The sequence below is a fragment of the Antedon mediterranea genome, chromosome 8, assembly GCF_964355755.1.
Source record: "Antedon mediterranea chromosome 8, ecAntMedi1.1, whole genome shotgun sequence".
NCBI lineage: Eukaryota > Metazoa > Echinodermata > Crinoidea > Comatulida > Antedonidae > Antedon > Antedon mediterranea.
Window position 1 is genome coordinate 13,156,809 of NC_092677.1, and position 27,170 is coordinate 13,183,978.

General features: G+C 31.6%; 1 protein-coding gene and 1 long non-coding RNA gene across 2 annotated transcripts in view; one reads left to right on the forward strand and one right to left on the reverse strand.

Moving 5' to 3' along the window:
- Positions 1-3,021: 3,021 nt before the first annotated feature.
- The window catches only part of LOC140056862 (uncharacterized), a 213,314-nt gene continuing 189,165 nt past the window's right edge, over positions 3,022-27,170 (reverse strand). Inside the window, exons 6-7 of the long non-coding RNA XR_011846835.1 lie at positions 18,003-18,076; positions 3,022-3,312 (exon numbers count right to left, since the gene is read on the reverse strand). This is a non-coding gene — a long non-coding RNA (uncharacterized lncRNA). The remainder of the gene's footprint in view (positions 3,313-18,002; positions 18,077-27,170) is intronic.
- Positions 14,805-27,170, forward strand: part of LOC140056860 (secretagogin-like) — a 37,852-nt gene continuing 25,486 nt past the window's right edge. The window contains exon 1 of the mRNA XM_072102369.1: positions 14,805-14,977. Within this exon, the coding sequence (XP_071958470.1) occupies positions 14,875-14,977 (103 nt within the window). The 5' untranslated portion in view covers positions 14,805-14,874. The remainder of the gene's footprint in view (positions 14,978-27,170) is intronic.

Consider the following 27,170-nt stretch of genomic DNA (forward strand, 5'->3'; position numbering starts at 1 on the left):
TGACACTGTTGATTCGTCTTTTTGTTTTTTAAATATTTTTATATAGTTTATTTTATATCATTGTTGTTACTTTGGGAGTACGGAACCTGAACTCTTGTTATAGTGATTAGGTTCACTTTTAGGTTCCTGCCTACTCCCTTAGTTTCTGTGTTTTGTTTGTTTGTAACTGGTTTTTGGCAATAAATAATAATAATAATAATAATCAAGGGTCATGAAGGGGTGGGATCCGCTATAAAATAATGATAAACAATGTTAGCTTATTTGAGAGACAGTTTTTAGCTGTAGTCTAGAAAAACGGATGAGTTATCAGTTAGACATTTTCATTGATTTGTATTTTTTATACAGTAGTGTCAGCGGTGTGTTAAATGAGAAAGGTTTAAAGGGATTGTTCAACAGAATAGACAGTACATTTTTTTTTTCATTTTCGATCATAGGTCATTTTCGATGTTTAGTATAGGGGGCGCTATACTAACTAATTAGAAAGAAGAAACGTTTACCCTGGGATGATTTAAAATGTGTCTATTGTAAAATTCATAGCATTTTGAAAGCTTATGGTCACGATCACAAAATTCAACTGATTGGGTTTATGTTCTATTGAACATAAACGGGTGTCTAGAAAACTCAGATATCTGAATTTTCTAGATCTAGAAAACTCAGATATCAATATCTGAGTTTTCTAGTTCCAAAATGGAACTAGAAAACTCAGATCATCAAATGGATCGTTCCATTATTATTAGAGGGTAGCATATTTGAATACTACACAGTATTATACGTTTTCTTACTAATAATAATAATTATTGTAACTTGTAGTAGCAGCCTAGTCTACGACTTAAATCATAAAGAAATACAGTATACACCTTTTAAAATGTAGGCTTATCATTTAGGCCTAGCTAAGCTAACTCAATTCAAGGCTCAACGTGTGGGCGCTATCGCGATGTATCGGGAAGAGTAGGCCTGGTCTTACAGTACTAGACTAGAAATGGTCAATTCGTACCCAAAATAACTCGTACCTATTCCCAACTTGGCTAACTCGTACATGCCTCATTTTTAAGCCTATATTTTAACGGTAACATGCACTGTATTTTCGTTTTGATTTAAGCCGTAGACCGCTTCTACATGTTACAATATTAGTAAGAAAACGTACACAGTAATCAGTTTTAATAATACTCTAGTATTTCAACTGACCTACCCGTTGATTAATAATGGAACGATCCAAATGACCTACCAACCAATAAAATGATGATCTGAGTCTAGAAAAGTCAGATATTGATATCTGAGTTTTCTAGATCTAGAAAAGTCAGATATCTGAGTTTTCTAGATCTAGAAAAGTCAGATACCTGAGTTTTCTAGATCTAGAAAACTCAGATATATCTAAGATCTGAGTTTTCTAGACACACAACATAAACCCAGTCAGTTGAATTTTGTGACCGTGACCATAAGCTTTAAAATATCTAGTTTATTTTCATATCAGGTTAAGGAAGAAATCCTAATCATTTTCTATGAAAATATTTACTAAATATAACTGGATCACCTACTGTAACCCTCTATATAATCCCTCTCAACTAAGGATGGACATGGAATCCAGGGCATCAGTTTCCTAACTAAAGCCTAACATACTAGTTAGTGGTTGTTAGCAAATATTTCACAAATCTAGGAAAAAAGTACTTACCAATAGCTTTTTTTCGCCAAAGTGTTCAGAAAAATGTGTACTAACATATATCAATTAGTTCCAACTCTACTCCTAGGAAAAATTTTTGCTCAAAATGGTCGCCTATAACAACAAATTCACATATATCTCGGTAACTAATGAAGGTACAGACTAATATTTGATCTCAAACTGTTTATAATATAGACTATTGGTAGGCCTAAGGAATTTTTGAAATTTGATAACTAGCTCTTACTATACATACGCCAAACATTTGGCTTTCCGAAAGATGATAATTTGATCTATTATCCATTCTTATATAGTGCCATTATAATTTCATAATTTATGTCATATTTAATCTAATGAATTATTCATAATTTACCTAAATAATGCATCATTGTTGTAGGAATTGTAAAAGTTGTTTCATTGCTATGTTTTCGCATGGGTTGAAAGCGTTTTGTTTTTGTTAACAATCGTTTTTAACTATCACATAAACAACTTTGTTATTATTATTTATACCCATTTCGTCAGATTCTAGTGACGTCATCGCGGTTTTACCATTTCCCTTATTATTGTATTATCATTATTGTATTACTCGAAAAATAAAAAAAAAACATCCAATTCGCATGACTCTGTTGCATATTACGTTGGGAGCGACATACTACGAAAGACAGTTAACGAACTTCATACGTATATCACACACATCTCTTGATAAAATCAGCAAGATAGTTTTAATTAAGTGTAAGAGCTATAGATTACATTCAGTTGATAGGGAAATATCATATTGGTTTTGGACGATTAAGTAATAGGTCAATGGTTCAATTTATAATAGCAACTAACACGAGTTCTTTGCAGTAATCCTCTATATATAATTGTTCATGACCATCTACCGCCATAATTCTTTAGTAGGCCCACCTATCATGTCCATAATTTTTAAATATAGTAATAGTAATTCTTAATAGTAGAAAAGATTTAAATAATACAAATACTGTTATATTACTACTATGAATTCAATGGGTTACTATCCAAGTCGAGCAATCGGTAAGGTTTTGTACGCGTTCCGAAGAATTTTGGTACATTGCAGTAGAATATTTGATAATTTAAATTAGTACGTATACCTAATAATGGAATGAAAAAGAAATAAATTTCTTCTGTCTTATGCAAGTGTTGTTACTGGCTCGGTATGACTGGAATAAGTACATGGTAACATAGTATAGCAAAAGACGAGTAAATTAGTCCAAATTAACCATACTAAAAAGTATGTGTTTTTCTTTCCAAAAGGACACTTCTTTAGAAACGTTGATATAATTATTTTTTTTTTTTTATAGTATTGAATTAAGTATTATTCGTATTGCCAAGTTCTAAGTTTGCATAGGTTCAACTTCTTCATAAATAATTCCGCAATTATAATAAAGAATATCGTTGCACGTCAAATCAACTTGTTGCAATTTGTATTTGTCAGTTCAATCTTGATATTAGCACTCGCATGCGAGGCATCTTGTTAAAAGTCTATGTCATTAACATAGTATGTCCTACATACTGTTTAATCAATGCAGTTAGTTGCACGCATAAACACAGCCTCTGGTGTTTATTATGATCAAAGCGGATATTGCATACATTTCAACGTTGAATTATTCTGACTGATATCGGCGTCTTGCCTGGATTATCTAAAAAAAACGAGTTCCAAATAATTAAACTAAATTAAAAAATGATCCATTACAAATATGACTGCTCGCATTATTACCGATATTCCACCTACATATACGTGAACAAATTTCGATCCAGATGTCGAAAGTTCAATTAATGATAATTATTGCTTTTGACCAACATATTCTAATTTTAATTAAATTTAATCTGAAATAATAAATAATGTATGAGAGATGTTCCCGCGTGGAATATCTCAAAGGCTTGACAAAATACGAGAGGGCGCGCAAGGAAAGTATGAATCAGAGCCATATTGAAAGAGTTACATTGCGTTCACGGATTTTAGAAAGTCACGTGGTACATTGTCAACCATCTTTGTGTCCAAACTATTCCTATGCAAAGTATGGAGTTGCAAAAATATATTACGTTCAAATGACTTTAACTACCGAATTTCATATAAAAACAATTCATTTGTTTAAAGGTTTTTGTTAAAGTTATGTTAATGCGAACATGAATTTAAACAACATGTAAACAATGCGTTAACTATAGAGAATCACTATCCAAATTATATGTGTACACGTAGAGCGTGCATGAAGCGGGCAATGTTTTATTCCATTTCAGTAGTCCTCGATTGGAACCCATCAATCTTATTGGATGTATTTTTAGGGTTAGGTTATATTTATTCATCTTACAATTTTGGATTTTCAGAGAACATCTTTAGTACGAATTTAATGGGTTAGCCTTATAAATCACATGGGCAACTTATATATCAAAATATGCATTCCAGCAAAACGTAACTAATGTACTATTACTGGTAATGAATTCTATAGAACAACTACTTTGGCGCGATTGTGAATTTTCCACAACTAATGTACTATTACTGGTAATGAATTCTATAGAACAACTACTTTGGCGCGGTTGTGAATTTTCCACTACACGCCGAGTAATTCCCTATATATGGCCTTTTTCAGTGGCATTTTGATCATGATTATTGATGACATTAGGAGATTGAATATTGAACTACTATCGTGTAATATTTTTAAATGTTTCTATTTATAGCCGATTCAAAATTGAAACGGCGTTGCAATATATTTCAATAATGGCAATATTGAATGTATTTTTTTACCATAAATTAGAAAATTGTAATTTAGAATAATCTTGATCTCAATAGAATTATTACTATTTAACTAGACAGCAATAAATAATGTGTCCCGAACAATATTTTATGTTAATTTTCTTTTAGGTGTAGATTTATTTGTATAAAATATTTCGAGCTCAAGTATTTTTATTATTAAAAAAAAAACATGGTTAAAATAAAGAGCTCTCACAACCTATCTAAACAATTCATGCTCTAAGCTTCACTTATATCAGCAAAAGGTAGAAAAACCAAGAATTTTGTAATTAATGTTTGTGGTTTTTAAGAGTAATTGTTAATGTGTTTTAATAGTTTTGAAAACAAAAAAGAACAAAATTACAAAAACTACATCTGTAAAAAGAAAAAAATATGCGATCTTATTCAATCAATTAATTGTATTGTCAATTATTGTTACTGTATTTTGATTGTACATTGTTTATGTTTTATCGGAGGAAAATAATCACTGTGGTCATGTTATATAGTGTTGTCAAAACAATATATAATCGAATCTATATTGTTTTGATAAAATTCCTAGAAAGTAGGAAGCCTGTTGTCATTTTCCTGTTATACAATTATCTTAAAATAAATGTTCAGCAAAAATGACCTAGCAACAGTTTTATTTTATCATGTTAGACCTACATAGCCACTGTTTTCTTGATAACATGCAGGAAAAGCACACAGCATGCTTTAACATAAACAAGCAAGAGATCGGGAGCCAATAATGTTAACCACTGCGTGCACCTATATAACCACCGAACGATATCTTCCAACAGCAATTTTAATTTTTAGTTAAACAACTGCTTGAGGAAATGCAATGCTTTTTTAACTAGTTATATAGCATTGCACGAGAACTTTATACTGTAGGATCGTGGGATTGATATTACAGTACCGTATGTAAGCAGCCACTAAGAATATCCAATATAGCACCTATTTCCAATGTTTAATATGCCGAAAGAAGACATAACCACGATCCAGTGTCATCATTTTCAGGAATTGGATGACCATCATCCCACGCCGACTTAGTCGCTCTTACCAAATGTTCTCATATTTATGTTTTATTGTATTACTGATGTACGAGAATGTTGCCGCAAGCTGGTTTATAGCCTGGATTCTCTTTACATGTCAATACAATACAGTAATAAAGTGTGACAGAAAACCAAAAAGTATGTTTAACTAAAACATTTGACCAATCAGATGTATGATACATTACGGTATGCTTTTAGATAAAAACGTCAAAGAAATACCATTTTGGATATGGTTTAAGCCGCACTTGGAATTAATTCAAACGTAAGAACCTATAAACCTATATAAGAGCATCAATCTGACAATTATGGGTTAGCAAACAATTCGATGTTTTTCAAAGACACAATCTCCATTAGCATTACTAGAAGTCGTTTACGATTGTTGTGATTTCATAAAGTCAGCTTGAATACTATTATGTATTCAAGATAAATTCGACAGCAATTCACGCTATCTTCTACTTGTACACGCGATATATTATGATGGTTTCCAATTTCTTATTTATGCAGAATAATAAAATGCTGGTAAATTTATTCATCAAGTCATGGCTACGTAATCCAAGATTTCTATCGCTTGGAATGGCAACGATTGGACAGGCAATGAAAAAGAATTTTTGCATACTTGCAGTTTACTATTATCAAGTTATTAACTTATAACCTAATTATTATTGGATTATTAATTAGCTGTTTATGGATTGCTCACATCTATAGAATAACTTGACTCTACATTATGCGTACGTACAATAAAATCATTCTAAATTACTTTATCCCTATACATAACCATCCTCCGGGGGCTTTCTATGAATTGTGCACTGTACCCAAGTAAAATGTATTTCTACTCTTAATTCTGCAAAAAGGAGGTTTCAAACATAGTCACAACACACCTAATAATTACACAATGAATCTGTCAATTTAAAGATATATTGTCTTCCCAAACATTTTTTCCCAAATTTTATGTTTTGTTGAATATGCTATTTTAATGTCACATAGTAGTGACTTTGACCAAACTGGATTAGAAAAAAAAACATTTATTTACCTGAAAAAATGTCATTTATTAAAGCAAGAAATATTTAAATTGTTTGTCAGACAATGGTTTTTGTTTAAACTAGTTTTTTTTATAAATGAAATAATATTTTTATTTGAATGAATAACTTAATTAAAACTGCAAAATAGCACATCTATATCTTTAATAATTACGAGACTACTTGGCATTGTCGTAAGTTCCAAAATCTCTATTTTACGACTGAAAGCATATCATAAATGAGATGCACTTTCGTAAAATTAATAATAATTATAAATTAGGGAATAAAGTGTCTGTAGGGAATCTGTGAATATTGATGAAGTAATGGAATGGCTCTATGGGGAGAGAATATCAGTTGGTTTATCTAGTACACAACGTAGTATACGAAAAAGAGCGAGTGAATTATATGCGTAAAATCGTGCAAAATTATAGAGGGCGACTTTTACTAGAGTAAAGATGATGAGAAGATGGACCTATTCAAGATGGCGTTGTTACAGTTAAATAGTGTATTGCAATATTATTAATGCCCAACATTGTCATAAAGGATCACATATAACATTGATAGGACGCGTTTACAGTAGATGCATTACTTTAGATTAATTTTAATTTCGTTAAATGGTTCCATTTTGCGTACGTGGTTAGTTTTAGATTATAAATCATGGGCCTAGTGAAGAACACTCAATGATACGCATGCGCAACGAAATACAGTAGGGCTATACACATTCATTTATAACATCTGATCTCTCTTAACACATAACTATATACATTTTTAATGGAAAGACAGAAACTGTATACCCAGCGATACCTATAATATGTTTTACTTTATCTATGAACACCTAACACCATTGGTTACTTGTGTGATTTATGCGTATAGATACATAATGTATATAAGTAAATGACTTTTAATCAGGAATTCTACTAAGTGCGAAAATCGATTACGTTTTATACAAATTGCCGTAAATAGCCTAATAATAGGATATATTATTACATACTCCCTTTTTAGTTATTATAATATCTAAGGACAGTTGATGCATAACTAAACAGCAATAGTAGATCTTGTACAAGAGTGCTGATGCCTCCGTGATATATATATATACCCACCACCATACTTTTTCTTGCGCAGAAATTTGACATTTTTTAAGCGTTATAACAATATTTTACAATTATTATTAATCTTTCAAAAATAAGATTATAAGCAAATTTCTCAATTTTATTTATTTTGGGTTTAAATGGCTACATTTTAACTTTTTCGTTTGGTAATATTTTAATCAATGTTTAATTTGATGCAAATCATATAAAATTAAATACCGGTACAAACAACAGTCGATTCTAATTATATATATATCCAATTTAGTTTATTACACAGATCCAATTTATTTATCTAACTTAATTAATATTTACCGATAATGAACATGATTTACGACAATATAATACCATTTCGATATTGTCTTATATAATATTTATAGCATAGCATACGTTTATCTCGGAGTTCAACCACACGCGCAGTATGATGTTCAGTTATTTAAATTCTATAGCTCCGTAGACGCATAACCTGACCATGGAATAAACAAACATCGATCAAACATAACGTACGGCATGCTATATGCACGATAAATACCGATTCAAAAGAAATACAATGTTTAACAAGGTCATATACATGGCTGCAGTCGCGTGCTCAAGTTAGTGTTGATCGACCAACCGACCGACATAGTGGGCTGTAAAAAAACTATGTAATATTAAAAAAAAAAAAACAAATAATAAATTGGGCTACTCAAAATAATAATTGTCCCCAAAAACATGAAAATGAAAATTGATCAAATCTGACTTTGAATGGGCCATTTTGCAGTTTTAACCAATTAGTTATTCATTTCCTTAGGAAAAAAACAAACAGACATGATTTCACTTTAAAGGACAAAGGAGGATTGTTTTGTTTATTATTACGTATTTTCAGTAAATATATTTATTGAACTATTATATAATCTTAAAATAGCATAATCAAAAACAATTCAGGGGTACAATACCAAGTTACTTTAGTGAGTAAAATGAGGGCGGTACAAGTAATGACATCGAAGGTCGACAAAGAGGGCGACACACAGCTGTTGTGGACAGTAACTGTAGATAAATTCAAATGATGGCGCTGTAGCATACATACCAACCAGAGCCATAATAGAGAGAGTTACGACTTTGCGTTCATGGATTTTAGAAAGTCACGTGGTGTGCACGCCGGCCATGTTTGTGTCCAACTATGCCTATGTAGCGTATGGGGAGTCGAGTCATTGGCTTAAAAAATGTATAACATTCACAAGACTTGAACAACAAAGATTGCAGGTGTTCACCCCACGTGACTTTCTAAAATCCGTGAACGCAATAACTCTTTATATATATGGCTCTCCATACCAATATGACAACATATTTTTTTCCTTATTAGGTTAAGGCAGAAAGTAAAGAGGGCCTGAAATATAGTATTAAACATTGAGTGTAAAAGAAATTGAAGAATCTAACACTAAAATGACTTACATGTTTCATATAAACGTTTTAATATAGGTCTATGTTACTAATTATGTTTCTGAAATATTTATTTTGTTGACATCCGGTTATAAATTACCATTCTTTAACATATACAGTAACGTCTAAGTATCTACATGAATATTCTAGAATAGGAGAATGTTTAGATTTAAGAAACCATGTATAATTAATAAGAACAATCCGGAACATTCCAGAAGTGCTATTAATAGAAACTGTAATCCAATAGAATAAGAAGTATAAAGAATGATCTAGAAGGTTTAGAACATATGGGGAAAGTATGACAATTTTAAGAAGGGGGAAGGATTTTTGATTAAGGCATTTATTTTGAAGAAGGTTGGATACTAGATTGTAAAAGTTATGTAAAGCTGTTGTTTAAAGTGCTTACTGGATTTTTGAAAGTTGAAGTTGATTGAAATTAAAGCTTTGTTTTTAAATTATTTTACAACTTTGTGGATTTTGTGTGTATACTTTTATGTCACATAGAAGTATTTTAAAACGCTCGGAAACATACGTAAAGGGAGTTCGTGACACATCCAACAATGTACATATTAAATGAATTAATTAAAACTCACACATTACCTTAGAATCATAGCTAGGCTTACATATTAACAGATTCTGCCAAAAAAGGAAAAACAATTAATTCAGCAATGCGACAAGAGGCTAGGCCAATAGCAATGTACGATGTTCGTACGCTACCGCTCTTTATCAGCTAGGCCTACAAATTTAAGCCCAACTAAGCTGGCCTACGAGAAAACTTTTGACGCGAGCTACTTAGGTAGTGCACGGGTTTAAAATTTTTATCATAATTGATCTTAATAGAACGCACATTTAAGACAAGAAATGTATGCATTAATTTTACAGAACGTCAAAAATTGCAGGTCCAGTATCTTGAACAGCATCGAGAGAGAAAGAGTAAGGTGCATCACCATGGAGGTATAAAATAATCGGTTTTGCGAGTATGACGTCATGAGCTCAGGCATGAATCATGAATATTCATTCATGATATATGCACGCCCTCTAATTTTAGTTTTAATGCATCCTGGGTATAAAATAAAATAAAACCTCGAAGAGATTAGTAAACAAAAAATAATTCTGAACCTATATAAAAAGCAAACTGGCACATGCTTATAGTAGGCCCGGATGTAATAATGTTGTATACAAATTACTGGTGATGGAAGATACTGTTTGTAAATAGTAAAATAAAACTACAGATATCAGACTAATTTCAGTTCGGCGACTAACATTTGCTATTGTTAAGCACCTCCTATTTCAAAATCCTGTGGCCGTATTCACCAATCTCACTTAGGCTAAGGGAAATACTTACCCATAAAATTTAAGGGATTCAGTTACCTAAGGAAAACACTTAATTTAAGGGTAAAACTTAAGGGTAAAAATAATCATAAATATTCATGAGTTGTCCTATTGTCCAATCACAGAGGATTTAATTCCCCTATGGTCCAATCACTTTCATCTCTAAAACTAATTTGCATATTTAAAAAAAGAGCCGAGGTTGTGGGGATGGGGAGGATAAGAGAAAAGTGTGTGGAAGAAAATGAATATTAGACCTAGACTAAATTTATGAGGATCAAGAAAATAGGTCTAGCCTATATATACTAACAAATCAACATTCTGTGTAGGCCTAAACCTGTCTGTATTGGGGAATATGCACCCTAGGCTTGTTACTGGGCAGACCAACAGGGGGCATAGTAGGATCTCCACCTAGCCTACTACTAGAGAATGGGCTAATTTCTATTAGGCCTACAACGAAATGGGAAGCCATCTTCCACGAAAATAATGTCAGTCAAAACAAAAACAAATAAATGAATATATAGGCATAGACTAATTTGTATAGTGAGGATCAGCAAAAAAGGTCTAAATGCTACTCAAACCAAACATGAATCCTAGGCTGGTTAGTGGGCAGACCAATAGGGGGCCTAGCATCTCTACCTAGCCTAGACTGGGGCTGTCTGCAAGTAGGCATAGTACTCGAACATACAGAATCGTCAGCACAACCAAGGTACTGAATAGTTAAGGGAAAAACTCTGAGGTCCCTTAAAAGTTAAGGGGAAAATAGACCAAGTTAAGGGTTTCCCTTAACCTTAAACCATTTGTGAATACCACTTAAGTGAAACCCTTAATATTTTCTTGATTTAAGAGAAATTCTTAGGATTTAAGGGAAATATCTCACTCAAGTTATTGGTGAATACGGCCACTGGATCCGCTGACTGTCATTGATGTGCACACTACATATGTTGACATGGATGAACGTAGTTCGATCGAAACGTAGCTTGGTTCGGTGATAAGACCTATAGAATCATATTAATCTTTTCGTTTTTGTTACAAAAGTCTAGATGGTTCGAAAAAGCAGTGAGATATGTGACATCTTCGCTTAGTTATAGTTGCTCTGTTGCTCGATGTGTTTTTGTTTATGGGTGGATTTATGTTTGTATATACAGTATCTTATTCGCTCGAATTATTAGAAAGAAATCATTCATTTACCACCGTAAACTACACAATTATTTTATTTCAAATAAACATCATTGTGTATTTAAAAATTCTACTAAGAACACAAAATATGTATCTTTTTTATGTAAAAGTAAATAATGTGATACTGCCCTCTTTTTTATTTTTAAATTAGCGTTGTGATGCTAAAATAATAAAACACCAAAAAAGGGAAATTTGAATAATTGTAGGCCTAAAATAATAAAATGTTGATATTCATCGTCATAAAAAATGTCATCAACATACATGCCATTGTGTACGTGCTAATCATATGCCACTTTAAAATTTAATGAAAGTGAAGTATATTGTTTTAATAACACGCGCCCTCTACGCTCATGATTGTTAAAAGTTAAATCAAACGTGCTGTTTCAAGTTATTTAATTCGCGTAAATCCGTCGGATTATGCACATGAGTATTTATAATTAGTACAGTATGTATATTTTTTAAAATATTTATTTACTCTACAGCTTACTATGTCGGTCGGTTGGTCGGTCGGTCGGTAAACACTAACTTGAGCACGCGACTGCAGCCATCTATATGGCCTTGTTGTTACTCGAAAAAGGCGCGAGCAAGCAATGCTATTCAGAAAGTTTCGCTAAAGCTTGGTTCCCACTAGGACGTAACGCAAGCCTGTTGACCAATGACGACCGACACTTCGAAAAATCCATCGCTTGTAAATGGTAACTTACGTTGCGTTATGTAGAGGTAACTTACACCATGGTTGAATAAATGAATACCAAAATTGAGAAATGATATGCAACAACAATCAGAAATATGATAGCGTAAGTGAGTGAAATATAATATATAAACAGAATTAGGTCACGCAATTTGCAATATCTAATATCGTGTTTCAGAATGATCCTTTATGTTTCGATAATCTGGATACAATATTCCAACCTATGGAATAGCCGGGAGGTTCACCAGTACAAGAACAATTTATAACGCACAACAACTATATTCTTGGCATTTAATTGAGTTTGATCACGTGGTATTTGTTATTTTGTTCCATTCAACGTTAAAGATGTATTGTCCCCCTGAAAAAATAATTCTTTAAAAAAAATGTTGTTGAATATTCCATTTTAATGTAACATAATAGTTATCCACTTTGACCAAAAATTGGATCGAAAAAAGAATGTATTTACCTGAACAAATGTGATTTAAAGCAAAAAATAGTCCAATTGGCTACCAGCCAGTGGATTTTTGGTTGAATTTGACCATATATATTGTCATTTTATAAGTGAAAACATTTTTTTTTTCGTTTTTTTTTCCTATGGAAGTGAATAACTTTATTAAAACTACAAAATAACATACTCAAAGTCTGATTTAATTAATTTTCATTTTTCATGTTTTTGGGGACAATACATCTTAAATAGATTGAAAGTGGTAACAGCCGATTTTGTGCCAGGCAAGCCCATGGTACCCTCCCTGAAAACAACATACAGTGCTATGTCAATATTTTTGCTTTTCTCTCTTCTGTACTTTCCGAATCTATAATATTATATAAAATTTAAAATGATTCTGCTTATAACTGAGAAAATTGTAAACGAAAAGGTATAATAAGAAAACAGTCAGAGAGGAGAAGTAGGAAAAGAGAGAAAACAATGGGATAGACTGACTTTTTAATTTTTGTGTAATAGCATGATGAAAGTTATATTTGAAATAGGCCTACTTGAAATATAGCCGTTGATCATTCACATCATGCCATTATTTGTACCATATTACACTCATAAATATTCATTATTTCACTCATAAATATTCATTATTTGTATACAATTATTATACTGATAACATACTAGACATAATGAAGATTATATTAAGCGTTGTGTAATAAAGAATGGATATAGAGGTGATCAGTGTAACGCAAAAACACACAGCGACCTATTAATTTGACCTAATCCATCTCATCAACATTTCTTGTAAATTCACTTCTACTAAATATGATAGAACAATGTACGGTAGTTTATTTATAATATTTTAGCGCAAACACAAAGCACAATATTCGTCTGGAACAGGTATTATGCGTTAAGGATGTGTTTTCATTGTTCATGTATTGAGCTTAAATTGAGCAGGCTGGGTGATTCGTGAGGAAATAATTGATTGTAGACGTGGCGTGATCCAACTATCGGCTTGTCTACAGAGTTGTTATGTGTCTATCAAGCTATATTTAAATACTGCAGTAAAGTAATTTGAAATTTTCACGAGTAAGATATTTGAAAAGTGTTGAGAGAAATCTTAATCACTCTCTACACTATCAAAAAAGTTCGCTGTACCCAAATATAGTAGTGATATGCCTAAGTATGGTAGTGATAATATGAAATCATGTCCATATATGGACACATCACATTTTTTGTCACATAAACTTTGATAGACATATCTTTAGACATAATGGTCCACCATAAACAATGCTCAAAGTGAAAACCAAATACAGAATTATTACAGCTATATAACATATCGGAAAGACAAAAATACGTGATACACCTCGCGCAAAATAAATTACTCATGCGCACAAAAGCAAAGAATGCAAGTACTAGGCAAAATTGATAAAAACATGAAAAATAACGATTAATTCCCTTTGATAATTAACAAACATATAACAATATTAATTTTAACTATATTATGCATTTGATCTTATACATGAATATAAAATGGCCTAATAACGTTCAGTGTTGGAAACGTAAACATGTTTACCATGGATGTTTACAAAAGAGTATTTTAACTGAATTAGGCCTAATACAATATGCATACCGTATCCTTTTCCAATGTACATTAACAATGTTACATGCTATTGTACAATCAGCGGATCCAAATACTGTACTTCAAAATGTGTGGTATTTAGTTAAAATATTGATTTCTTTTGTATCCAACAAGATAAAATAAAATATCCGTAGTTTGGAACTGTAGATTAGGCTATATGGATGTTATTGAACATTACAAATTTTTTTTAAATCTAATTCATAATGTAAGCTCAGTTTAAAAAAAAAACAACATGTGTGTATAAATATATAAAATTATATAATTATGTTTTTGCAAGGCATTTTATTTGTAATTTTATTTTTGGTGCAAAACTTCATTAACACAATAACAACATCCTAAGTATTTTCAAGAGTTTGAAGTTAAAGTTTGACAGAATAAAAGACAATTAATCATATAATTCATTATCAATAATTGCTAAAATAAATCTGACCAGTAGTACTTGCCTACAGTGATATTGATTTCGAGCAACGATCTCTGTCAAAACACACTGCGCATGCGTGTTACTAATAAAAACTGATTATACACTGAAAGCAAGGAGAAATTGAGACAGATGGTTTTGTACTGCATACGGAGTGTATGAATCGAATCGGCCAGAGAAAATTGATCATTTTACCTGAATTAATTGAAAATGTCTCACGGAAAATACGGTAATTTTCTCGCTCAGTATCCGTCCTCTGGAAAGTTGACGGCATATTCTTTTGCCGAAATTTGGGAACACTATGACTCGAATAGTAAGTGGTTTTTAAATTGTATTATTATTTACATTGTACGCATTAATACTGACACAATGCTGTCCGTATTGCTATGACTACTATCATACAACTAATTTACGCCATACTATATGATCCGTTAAAGTGTTTTTTTCTTGAACAATTACTACTCTGAGAATATGCCATCTGATTTGTGTTATGTGTAACACATTGTTTTGTACAAGTTATGATGACTCAATGCTAACGTGTTTGATCCAGGTTCATAGGTTACACTTTCTCATTTACTAATTAACATCTTAGTGAAGATGTTATTGTTAGTAGACAAATATCGTTATGTCTAAAAATCATATTTCAAACTGCAATGAGGAAGCAGTACATAAAAATAAAAATAATTAATTGAATTGTGATGTTCTTTTTAGTTTAACCAGTCTAACGGTGTTGTAATTACTATGTGTGCAATTGTGTTTTTTTTAATTATTCCATGAACAAAAAGAAGAATAGAAGACAAATATTATTACAAGCATGAAATATTTACTAGATTATCAGTGAATAATATTTCATTGGCATAATACTCCACATTATTAGACTTACTGTTATAAGTCATGATGTCATTAAATTATAATAATTCTATGATAAATAATCACTGATATGGAACTTCATAAGTATGCTATCACCAATGAGACTGCTTCCAAATAAAGATATATTATTATTAGCAGCAGTGAGATACAGCCGATAATAATATGCATGTAATTTCCTATAGGCCTAACATGTGGAACGTAACTATACAGAACCAATGAAAAGCTCTGTCTACACTATCAAACAATTTTGACAAAAACAAAATTGATGCGCCCAAATATGGTAGTGATATTCTCAAATATGGCAGTGATATGACATCATCGTCATATGGGCACATCACAGTTTGTAGTGTATTAGCAGCGTAGTGATACAGATTTATAATCATTTAGTATCCTAGGCCTAACATGTTTGACGTAACTAACCGATCCATGTTTAAGATAATGAGGATTATGTATTAGCAGTAACGTAATAGTGACTACCGATCCATAATGTAGTATACTTTCCTATAGGCCTAAGATGTTTAAAGGTTTTAACTATAACCGATTTAATGATATGGAGAGGATTGAGTATATGTGTCCATGAATAACAATTGAGATTACATAGGTCTCTTTGGTAACGACACACGTTGTGTGAAATAAATACATTATCAATATAATTATTATAATGAGATGAGAGCCAATTACAGTACAATATTGGCAGCTTAATGACTATATCATAAATAATTCATAATGATATACTTTCCGGACTGGCCTAATATTGTGTAGCAGAATATGGCTTAAATTTGACCCAATGCATACTTCCACATTTTAATGTAGGCCTATATAACATAGCAACAAGCGAAAATTGTATTTCTGTTTTTAAACATGGGACGTACGCAGCAACAGAACTTAGTACGGTTCGACTAACTTATGCGATAATCTGTGTTTGTTTCGCCTACAAACAATTTGTAAGATGTGAAACCCACTAACAGCAGCATTTTTTTTCTGGAAAATATTAGCCTTACATTCTGATTCGATTTACATTCTACGGTAGAAAAACGACATCTCATAATTTTGATTGAATAATAAATATAGAATTATACATAGCCTGATAAGTAAATATTTCATTTTAAGATGTTGTCCCCCCTGTTTTTTAATATGCCATTTAAATGTCACATTAGAGTTATCCACTTTAAACAAAAATTGAAGAAAAAAAATTATTCACATGAAAAACTGTAATTTGAAGCAAAACATATCAAATTGGCTGCTACCCAATGGGTTTTTGGTTGAATTTAACCATTTATTTTGTCATTTTATATGAGGTAACATAATTGTTTGGGGTTTTTTTTACGGAAGGGATTAACTTCATTAAAACTACAAAATAACCTATTCAAAGTTTGATTTAATTATAATCTTCATTTTCATGTTTTTAAGGGACAAAACATCTTTTAATAATTTTGTTAAATTTTATTTACAATATATACAATAACAATTATAAATAGACACGGATTAAAAACAGACACGGATTAAAAACAGACACAAATAAAAAACATCAGATAAAATAACTACTTTAAATAGATTTACTACACCAAACCTCATTTGTTTTCTTCTTTTACCGAGTAGAAGGGAAAAAAGAGAAAAAAATTTACGAACAAGCAAAATGCAATATTTTTGAAAATGTATCTACCATCTCATTCGGGTCCATACAGTACAGTACATACAATATGATATGTTAAAGATGCCATTATAAGTAGATAGGCAAGACGTAAACATTAACAAGTCATCTTGCATAATAACTTCCTTACGTTACTATTACACGATTTGTAATAATCAATTTCAGTCTCACGATGAAATGACTAGTGCACACCAAATGACCTGATGAGTAAATAATTCATTTTCGACACGAAAATAAAATAAAAACATACAAGGTTTCTGAATAATTGCATTTTGATTAGACTCTGACAAAAAAAAAGTAGGCCTAACAGATAATGAATAGAAAACCTGAATCGGAAAATAACAAGAAAAGGTATAACTGACCAAAAGAGTACAGTACAAACATACTTGATATAACCGTAACCATATTCTACTTCAAACTACATCCGATTTTGCTGTCACTAGATAGAGTCTGATTATTGAGAGTCATCTAGATACATGTCTGACTGTATTAAATACTTTTAACACATGATAACTCGGTCAGTATGGTTCATACAACGTGCGTTTATTCAGACTGATAAGCTCAGAAAAGTACTGTATTCAATAGCTAGTCTTAGAGATGATACGTATTCATTCACTTTACATGATAAGCACACAAATAGAAACAGTAATTTTGAGGATTGTTTTTATACTTTCTGATTTGACGTATTTACATGAGGTAAACGATCTACTAATGTAACAAAATTATAATGAGATAGATATTGATTGGCCTATGAGTACTACATATTATTTTTTTCAAATAAAATACAGTATGTTAAGAAAAAGATATAATCACTTACCGTACTTGTATCACATACAACATTGTAACAAACGTGATGGCAAATTCCAATTGAACTTTGGAAAGGCAGCGATCCTACGGTTGAAATATAAAATAAATCATTTGTTAATTCTAAATCTAAAGGCTTTTATCAAATATTAGTACATTAATAAATAAATTACTGTTTTGCCTAGTCCATAAAGGTAAGCAGAACATCAAGTGTTAGATCAGATAAATGAAAATCTTGATTCAGCTGCATATTATCTTAAAAAGTCTTCACACCAACAATACACCTATAATCAATATGTTGTATACGTTGATACACTTTCATCATATTATTATTATAAATGCCTCCGTGCTTGTTAGTAACACATTTTTAATTGTAGAGACCGTATAATAAGTCGAACAAAATAATATTATTAATTAATTATTATAAATGTAATATATAAAACAACCATCAATAGAAAATAAACCGCATACATGAACATGAAACACCAATATGAATAGAAAATTGCATTTTAAATCACCCGATTCTGTGGCTGTCAGCAGACTCTATGTGGAAGACTGTTGCCAGTCTACCAGACTTCATCTAACTGTATTAAGTACTTGTAATACACGATATTTTAAATTATGAAAATGCCATTACCCAACGGATACTTATCTAGAATAGATATTTTAAAATCAACCTACTCCTTAAAATCGATGTGACGTGTCCATCATTAGGTTGCCTATGGTTAAACATACTATATTTAATAACAACTTGCCATAGGCTTCCTTGTGGACATGTCACATAATGTAGTGTATTTTGTTTTGGCAGATGTACAGTACTGTATACAACTGATGAACATAACATTGAAATTTATCACATTGCTACTTTGACAAATCTGAATTTAAAATTTAACGTGAAATTAATTTTGTGAAAAATTGAACTAGATAATAAGAGTTTTGAAATCGTAGCATTGGAAAGTAACAGATAATGGTTTATTTAAATCTCTGTGTAGCAAAACAAAATATGAGCTATATACCTATATTTGGATAAGCTATATTATTTGGATAAGCTAAATTATTTGGATAAGCTAAATTATTTGGATAAGCTAAATTATTTAGATAAGCTATATTATGTGGATAAGCTATACCTTTTTATTTTGACTTAGGTTGTTGTCTACTAATTTGCATAGATGTGTACTAAATAATTTAAATTTTAAGCTAGTTTTCAAATTATTTATAGCATAGCTTAAAATCATGGAGGTACCATGTTGACATTTTGTTTTACTGTTTTACAAAATCTAGCTAAAATATGTAATTTTATTTTAATCTTGTTGACAGAATTGAGATCTATTCCTTCCTGATGTTGTTACAACAAATTGTTAATTTATAGTTTTCACAATATTTTTACTATTTCATTATTTCATCACTAAATTCTAATATTTGCGGGTTTCTGCTGTTGTGTATTTTTAATAATATATAACTGTACCCTGTGTCAAATGTTATTTTTGATATACCTAATTTAAATGTTGCTTGCCGTATTTCAAATATGACATTTCATCATTAACACCATTATCGACTATTTATATGTGCATTGTAATTGACGTAAACTGAAATTTTAAATCTAGTAAAAATTTCCTCTCTAATGGTACCATAAAGTAATCACATTACCAGGTTGATACTATATTAAACTGAAGGGTTCGCCGATTGATTCAAAGGACTCGAGTCACAGCTGACAAAGTACTTTAGTGTAAATATCAATAATGAAAACACAATCGATATTTCACAGTAACATCAATGTTGTAACGATGCTAAAAACCAATTTCAGATTATAATTAAAATGAGTCATATTATTCCTTGGCTAATCATTCAGCCGATTTCTCGGTATTATTTTCAATTTGTATCATAGACAAAATCCAGGCCATGATTGTAACCTAACCTTAAACAAATCTATAAATCGAATTTTTGATTCTGCAATTACGGAATGTGCCTATACTGTATGATACTGGACATCAGCATTCCATATTTTTAAAGACTGATAATTAATCCCATTATAAAAGTATTGTATAATGGCGTAATTTTTTATCTATTTTAAGCTTCATTTTGTGTCCATTGGATATTGTGCTCTGCCAACAGAGCAAACAGAATTTCTGTTTTTTTCTTAAAACAATAAATGATACTTTACTTGACTTGATTTTAAACTATTATAGTAGTTTCCAATTTACTTCAATAACGTATAATTTAGTTTCTTTCACGTTTATAATAAGGAAGACACTGCAAAATATAGTATGTATTCCAAAAGACCTCCAAGCTGAATTGAAATAAGTAGTAAAAAATAATTGAATATTTACAATACATAGTCCATTGCATCATTCTGTATACAACATTACTACTGTAGTAATAAATAATTACTAAAGCTTTTTGGTTTAGTCGAGGTCGTAGATAATTTGCAAACGATGAAAGATTGTTTCGTCTAGAGACAGTTTACATAATAATAATCCATATTAGGATCAAGGTAGCAATTTATTAGAAACCAAACTCGATAAATGTTTACCAGTCATGACTATTTTGTCACTGGGTCTGGAACCAAACTCGATAAATGTTTACCAGTCATGACTATTATGTCACTGGGTCTGGAACCAAACTCGATAAATGTTTACCAGTCATGACTATTTTGTCACTGGGTCTGGAACCAAACTCGATAAATGTTTACCAGTCATGACTATTTTGTCACTGGGTCTGGAACCAAACTCGATAAATGTTTACCAGTCATGACTATTATGTCACTGGTTCTGGAACCAAACTCGATAAATGTTTACCAGTCATGACTATTATGTCACTGGTTCTGGAACCAAACTCGATAAATGTTTACCAGTCATGACTATTATGTCACTGGTTCTGGAACCAAACTCGATAAATGTTTACCAGTCATGACTATTATGTCACTGGTTCTGGAACCAAACTCGATAAATGTTTACCAGTCATGACTATTTTGTCACTGGGTCTGGAACCAAACTCGATAAATGTTTACCAGTCATGACTATTTTGTCACTGGGTCTGGAACCAAACTCGATAAATGTTTACCAGTCATGACTATTTTGTCACTGGGTCTGGAACCAAACTCGATAAATGTTTACCAGTCATGACTATTTTGTCACTGGGTCTGGAACCAAACTCGATAAATGTTTACCAGTCATGACTATTTTGTCACTGGGTTTGGAACCAAACTCGATAAATGTTTACCAGTCATGACTATTTTGTCACTGGGTCTGGAACCAAACTCGATAAATGTTTACCAGTCATGACTATTTTGTCACTGGGTTTGGAACCAAACTCGATAAATGTTTACCAGTCATGACTATTTTGTCACTGGGTCTGGAACCAAACTCGATAAATGTTTACCAGTCATGACTATTATGTCACTGGGTCTGGAACCAAACTCGATAAATGTTTACCAGTCATGACTATTATGTCACTGGGTCTGGAACCAAACTCGATAAATGTTTACCAGTCATGACTATTTTGTCACTGGGTCTGGAACCAAACTCGATAAATGTTTACCAGTCATGACTATTATGTCACTGGGTCTGGAACCAAACTCGATAAATGTTTACCAGTCATGACTATTTTGTCACTGGGTCTGGAACCAAACTCGATAAATGTTTACCAGTCATGACTATTTTGTCACTGGGTTTGGAACCAAACTCGATAAATGTTTACCAGTCATGACTATTTTGTCACTGGGTCTGGAACCAAACTCGATAAATGTTTACCAGTCATGACTATTTTGTCACTGGGTTTGGAACCAAACTCGATAAATGTTTACCAGTCATGACTATTTTGTCACTGGGTTTGGAACCAAACTCGATAAATGTTTACCAGTCATGACTATTTTGTCACTGGGTCTGGAACCAAACTCGATAAATGTTTACCAGTCATGACTATTTTGTCACTGGGTCTGGAACCAAACTCGATAAATGTTTACCAGTCATGACTATTATGTCACTGGGTCTGGAACCAAACTCGATAAATGTTTACCAGTCATGACTATTTTGTCACTGGGTCTGGAACCAAACTCGATAAATGTTTACCAGTCATGACTATTTTGTCACTGGGTCTGGAACCAAACTCGATAAATGTTTACCAGTCATGACTATTTTGTCACTGGGTCTGGAACCAAACTCGATAAATGTTTACCAGTCATGACTATTTTGTCACTGGGTCTGGAACCAAACTCGATAAATGTTTACCAGTCATGACTATTTTGTCACTGGGTCTGGAACCAAACTCGATAAATGTTTACCAGTCATGACTATTATGTCACTGGGTCTGGAACCAAACTCGATAAATGTTTACCAGTCATGACTATTTTGTCACTGGGTCTGGAACCAAACTCGATAAATGTTTACCAGTCATGACTATTTTGTCACTGGGTCTGGAACCAAACTCGATAAATGTTTACCAGTCATGACTATTTTGTCACTGGGTCTGGAACCAAACTCGATAAATGTTTACCAGTCATGACTATTTTGTCACTGGGTTTGGAACCAAACTCGATAAATGTTTACCAGTCATGACTATTTTGTCACTGGGTCTGGAACCAAACTCGATAAATGTTTACCAGTCATGACTATTTTGTCACTGGGTTTGGAACCAAACTCGATAAATGTTTACCAGTCATGACTATTTTGTCACTGGGTCTGGAACCAAACTCGATAAATGTTTACCAGTCATGACTATTTTGTCACTGGGTCTGGAACCAAACTCGATAAATGTTTACCAGTCATGACTATTTTGTCACTGGGTCTGGAACCAAACTCGATAAATGTTTACCAGTCATGACTATTTTGTCACTGGGTTTGGAACCAAACTCGATAAATGTTTACCAGTCATGACTATTTTGTCACTGGGTCTGGAACCAAACTCGATAAATGTTTACCAGTCATGACTATTTTGTCACTGGGTCTGGAACCAAACTCGATAAATGTTTACCAGTCATGACTATTTTGTCACTGGGTTTGGAACCAAACTCGATAAATGTTTACCAGTCATGACTATTTTGTCACTGGGTCTGGAACCAAACTCGATAAATGTTTACCAGTCATGACTATTTTGTCACTGGGTTTGGAACCAAACTCGATAAATGTTTACCAGTCATGACTATTTTGTCACTGGTTCTGGAACCAAACTCGATAAATGTTTACCAGTCATGACTATTTTGTCACTGGTTCTGGAACCAAACTCGTGCATATTTAAAGTCTTGAAATATCGTTTCTACTATTTGTATTTATAACTTTGTAATATAAATAATATAAAACTATATATAGAATATAAAATAGGTGAAACATTTAGGGATACTGTATTAACGCTCTTCAACGCGGCAATTTTATGAGATATATGCGTGATATTTTCCCCCGGAAAGCGTTGTTTTCAAAACAATCACATCTTTTAGGAAAACGAATAATATCATAATATATGCAAGTAATTCTGAGAAGAGGAGTTGGTTATGACTATAGGCCTCTGTTAATAACTGAACCCATTATTATTTAAGAAGTGAATCTAATTATTAATTATATATATTTAGCAGTAATTAAACAAAATATTCTGAAAAACTATATGGATACCTCAAAAACCATACTTTTCTATAAAAGTTGTCAACAATACTGATACTACTAAATCTCAACATCATTATTGCCTGTGTATTCGTGGCAATTTGTACATCTTAAATTGGAGGTTACTGTAATTACAACACGTATACACAATAAATCGAAAACACGTTTTACACCCTATATGAAATTCATCTCTCTCAGCGATGCATTTTAATACCTGTCATGATGTTAAATTAAACGGTGTAGATTGAACAAAAGCATACGTGTGATATGCCTACTACTGTAGTTATATGACGACATCAATAAACGGATTTCTAGAAAAGTCTGGTAACATTTTCAACGATATCTAAAAAGGTAAAGATTAAACCACATAAACCTAGCATAAAACAGAAGACAAAACATCATAATTTAGAAGCTTATCCTAAAACTATTATCCTGGTACTATCAATACTTATTCAGAATTCAATAATGTTTTAGAAAAAATTTGAATAATTCATGCATTAAAACTTAAATACAGTATCGATCTCTTATATCATGTAAATTATAAATGTTGAATCAAATTTACATGAATCAATAAACTAAATAAATGTTATATAAATTGATACTGTAACATTGTATGGATTCACGGTACATTCAAAACAATGTCTCCCTTGAATGAGGGTAATGGCCCTGCTTTGATGTCCAAAATTTTAGCTTGGAATTAATCACATTGATTGATGTTAAGTTTGTTTGAGTGTGCTTAAAGATCATGTATTGTCCCCCAAAAATATGAGGAAAAAAAATTAAATCTCTTTAGCCATGTAATGTGAATATTTGTTGTCCTAATTGTACTTTTATCTATCTATTAATTTGGTACGATCACTGCAATTGTTAAGAAAATGACTATCTACTCACGAGGATTTTCCTGCAAGTGTGCCTATGTAGCCGGCAGCGATCATGATCGATTTATTCTCAAAATAATCCGATTAAATTTCATGTGAAGTTATGTTTATCTTATGTTGATCTTATGTTATGTCATGATCTGTTCATTTATCATACACACTCATTTTACGGACAATGCACTTGTAAAAATTCATTTCAAATGGATTTATTCATCATAAACATAAACAATTCTACATAGGATAGAAAAACAATATTATTTATATCAAGGCCGGTTATTCAACAGATACTGGAAATAATAATTCAAAATTAATTGATTAACTTAAAAATGTTTTTTTTTTTAAATTTAATTGCTGGTACGTGATAATTGTTGATGTTATTCCAAGAAAAGATAAGATATAACGCCACTAGGCATACAGAAAAAGTACAGCTCAATTTTAATCAATGAGGGTTATATTTACTTCGCACTAGGAATTTATTTACAATCGCAACTAAACTTCCAAACTTTCCACAAGGCAATGAACATGCTGGCTCTTTGTATGGTACTATTTTCTAACACTAACCATAAATGTGTGTCGAGACTTCGTTACTTACAGTAAGTAAATCAACTAATATGCTTCCTAAAAATGAGATTACGAATTATAACAAAATGAATTTTTTTAATTTACATTAGGAAAATCATATGATTGTTTTCCAGAACCTTGCTATTCCCATTAAAATAACATATTAAAATAAAGAATTTTAAATTGGAAAGAAACACAAATGGTGGCAAAAAAGTCCCTCGGAAACAAGGAACATATAACAACTGGAACAGATTTGATTTTATAAACCAATAGACAAACTAGAAATAGTGGTGACTAACACTACAATACTTATCTTTAACAAAAATTATATTCTGCATTACGTTATGTTTGACTGCACATATTATGTTGTACAAAAATTAGCAGAACCATCTTTTATCGGATGTTAATCTGAATCAATTCAAACTTTCAAAATATTATGCTAAACAAATGCATTGATCTGCATTCATAACATTTTGAAACACACAAAACGATAAGACAATTTGTTCCAAAAACTGAAATTTTAAAATTAGTATAGTAAGTAAACAAATATCGTAAAAAAACCTTATTAAATGATGATGAGCATTCGGACGTTCTTTCTATTCAAATACTAGGTTACTCTATTTAATTAATGCACGAAAAAGTAAAATTACTCCCCTGGTTAATATAAATTAACAAAAATGAATTACTTGTATTATTATTGTAGGTCTAGGATTTTAGTTTAACCTATATTAAATGCAAAGTAATAATGAACATTAAGAATTAGTATGTTTCACAGCAGATCACATTTGCAAATGTTACTTGACACTACAATAACTTCGTAGCAATTTATTTAACGAGTTTGTGTTGTTTTTAGTTAACTATTAATACTTAACTATTGGTTAATGACATTTTTTAGTTAACTACCAATACTAAATTCTTGGTTCAGTGAACTAAATCAAATAAAACATAAACTATACTTATCTTTTTCAAATAAGATTACGCGGTATTGTTAAGTATGCTTAGTAAAGCATACTGCCGTTGCCGCGCATTCGATTTGATTAAGTGGTGGCTTGAAGCCACTCTGTATGTGGAAATTGAAATAGATAAACTAATAGATTGCCCCTTCTCTGTTACTTTCCTTCTATAAATATTAATATAAGTTTAAAAGTAACCGGATAGACAATTTCTAATGCCTAATAATACATTAATATGTTATTGTAATTGAAAAAGGTGCATTGCTTTTGCGCATTTTCAAATTGCGTAAGTGTAATTTGCGCATGACATATAATTAATACAAAAAAAAAATAACGATGAAGCAACGTATATAAATAATTTTAAACAATAGTATTCCTTCGCTTTTTATAAATCCTTAGAAGCTATGTTTTATGTAATCATTTTATTATTATTTTTCTTGAGAAATGTAAAATCTATGGATTACATCAGGGGAGTTTTTAGCATGGGAGAGAAAAACCAGAAATTGAATATTACTTAGTATTTTAAACGAGTATGGTATTGTATGTTTTCTTTAAACTTGGTTTTTATTAAATACGGACGTAGATGCAACGCAATTGGGTGCTATGGGTTGACCAATGACAAGCGACAGTTCGAATAATCCATCGATTGTGATTGGTTAAATAATTTCCGTTGCTTTTACGTCCTTGATTATTTCTGCGCAGCTATCCGAATTCTGCATAGCAATTTAACACACCGTCACGCTTTATTACTTCTTAGATCCGAAAGTTCATTGTTTGGCTACAAAACATTGGCCTAAGACGACCTAGGCAGAAGTACGACTTTCGCTTTCTGCGAGTGAAATAATTCATTGAAAGCAACAATTGCTGCAGTCCATGTTAGTTTTTTTGTTATTTAAGAGAAGCGTTCTAATTTAATTATATACCACGCGTCTTCAAAACTATACGTATATATATATATATCTGCTAGCTTCATTCCCTTGTACTTTACTATTTCTAATATTACGCGAGTATTTGCAGATGAGATGGTCGTATCTATTCAGGACTAACCGTTAACATAACCGTTATAACTGCTTCCTAAAGCTCTGTCAACACTATTAAACTTGATGTGACAAAAAAGTGATGTGCCCATTATGGACATGATTATGTCATATATCACTACCATATTTGGGCATATCACACTTTTTTTTCGAACTAGTGATAG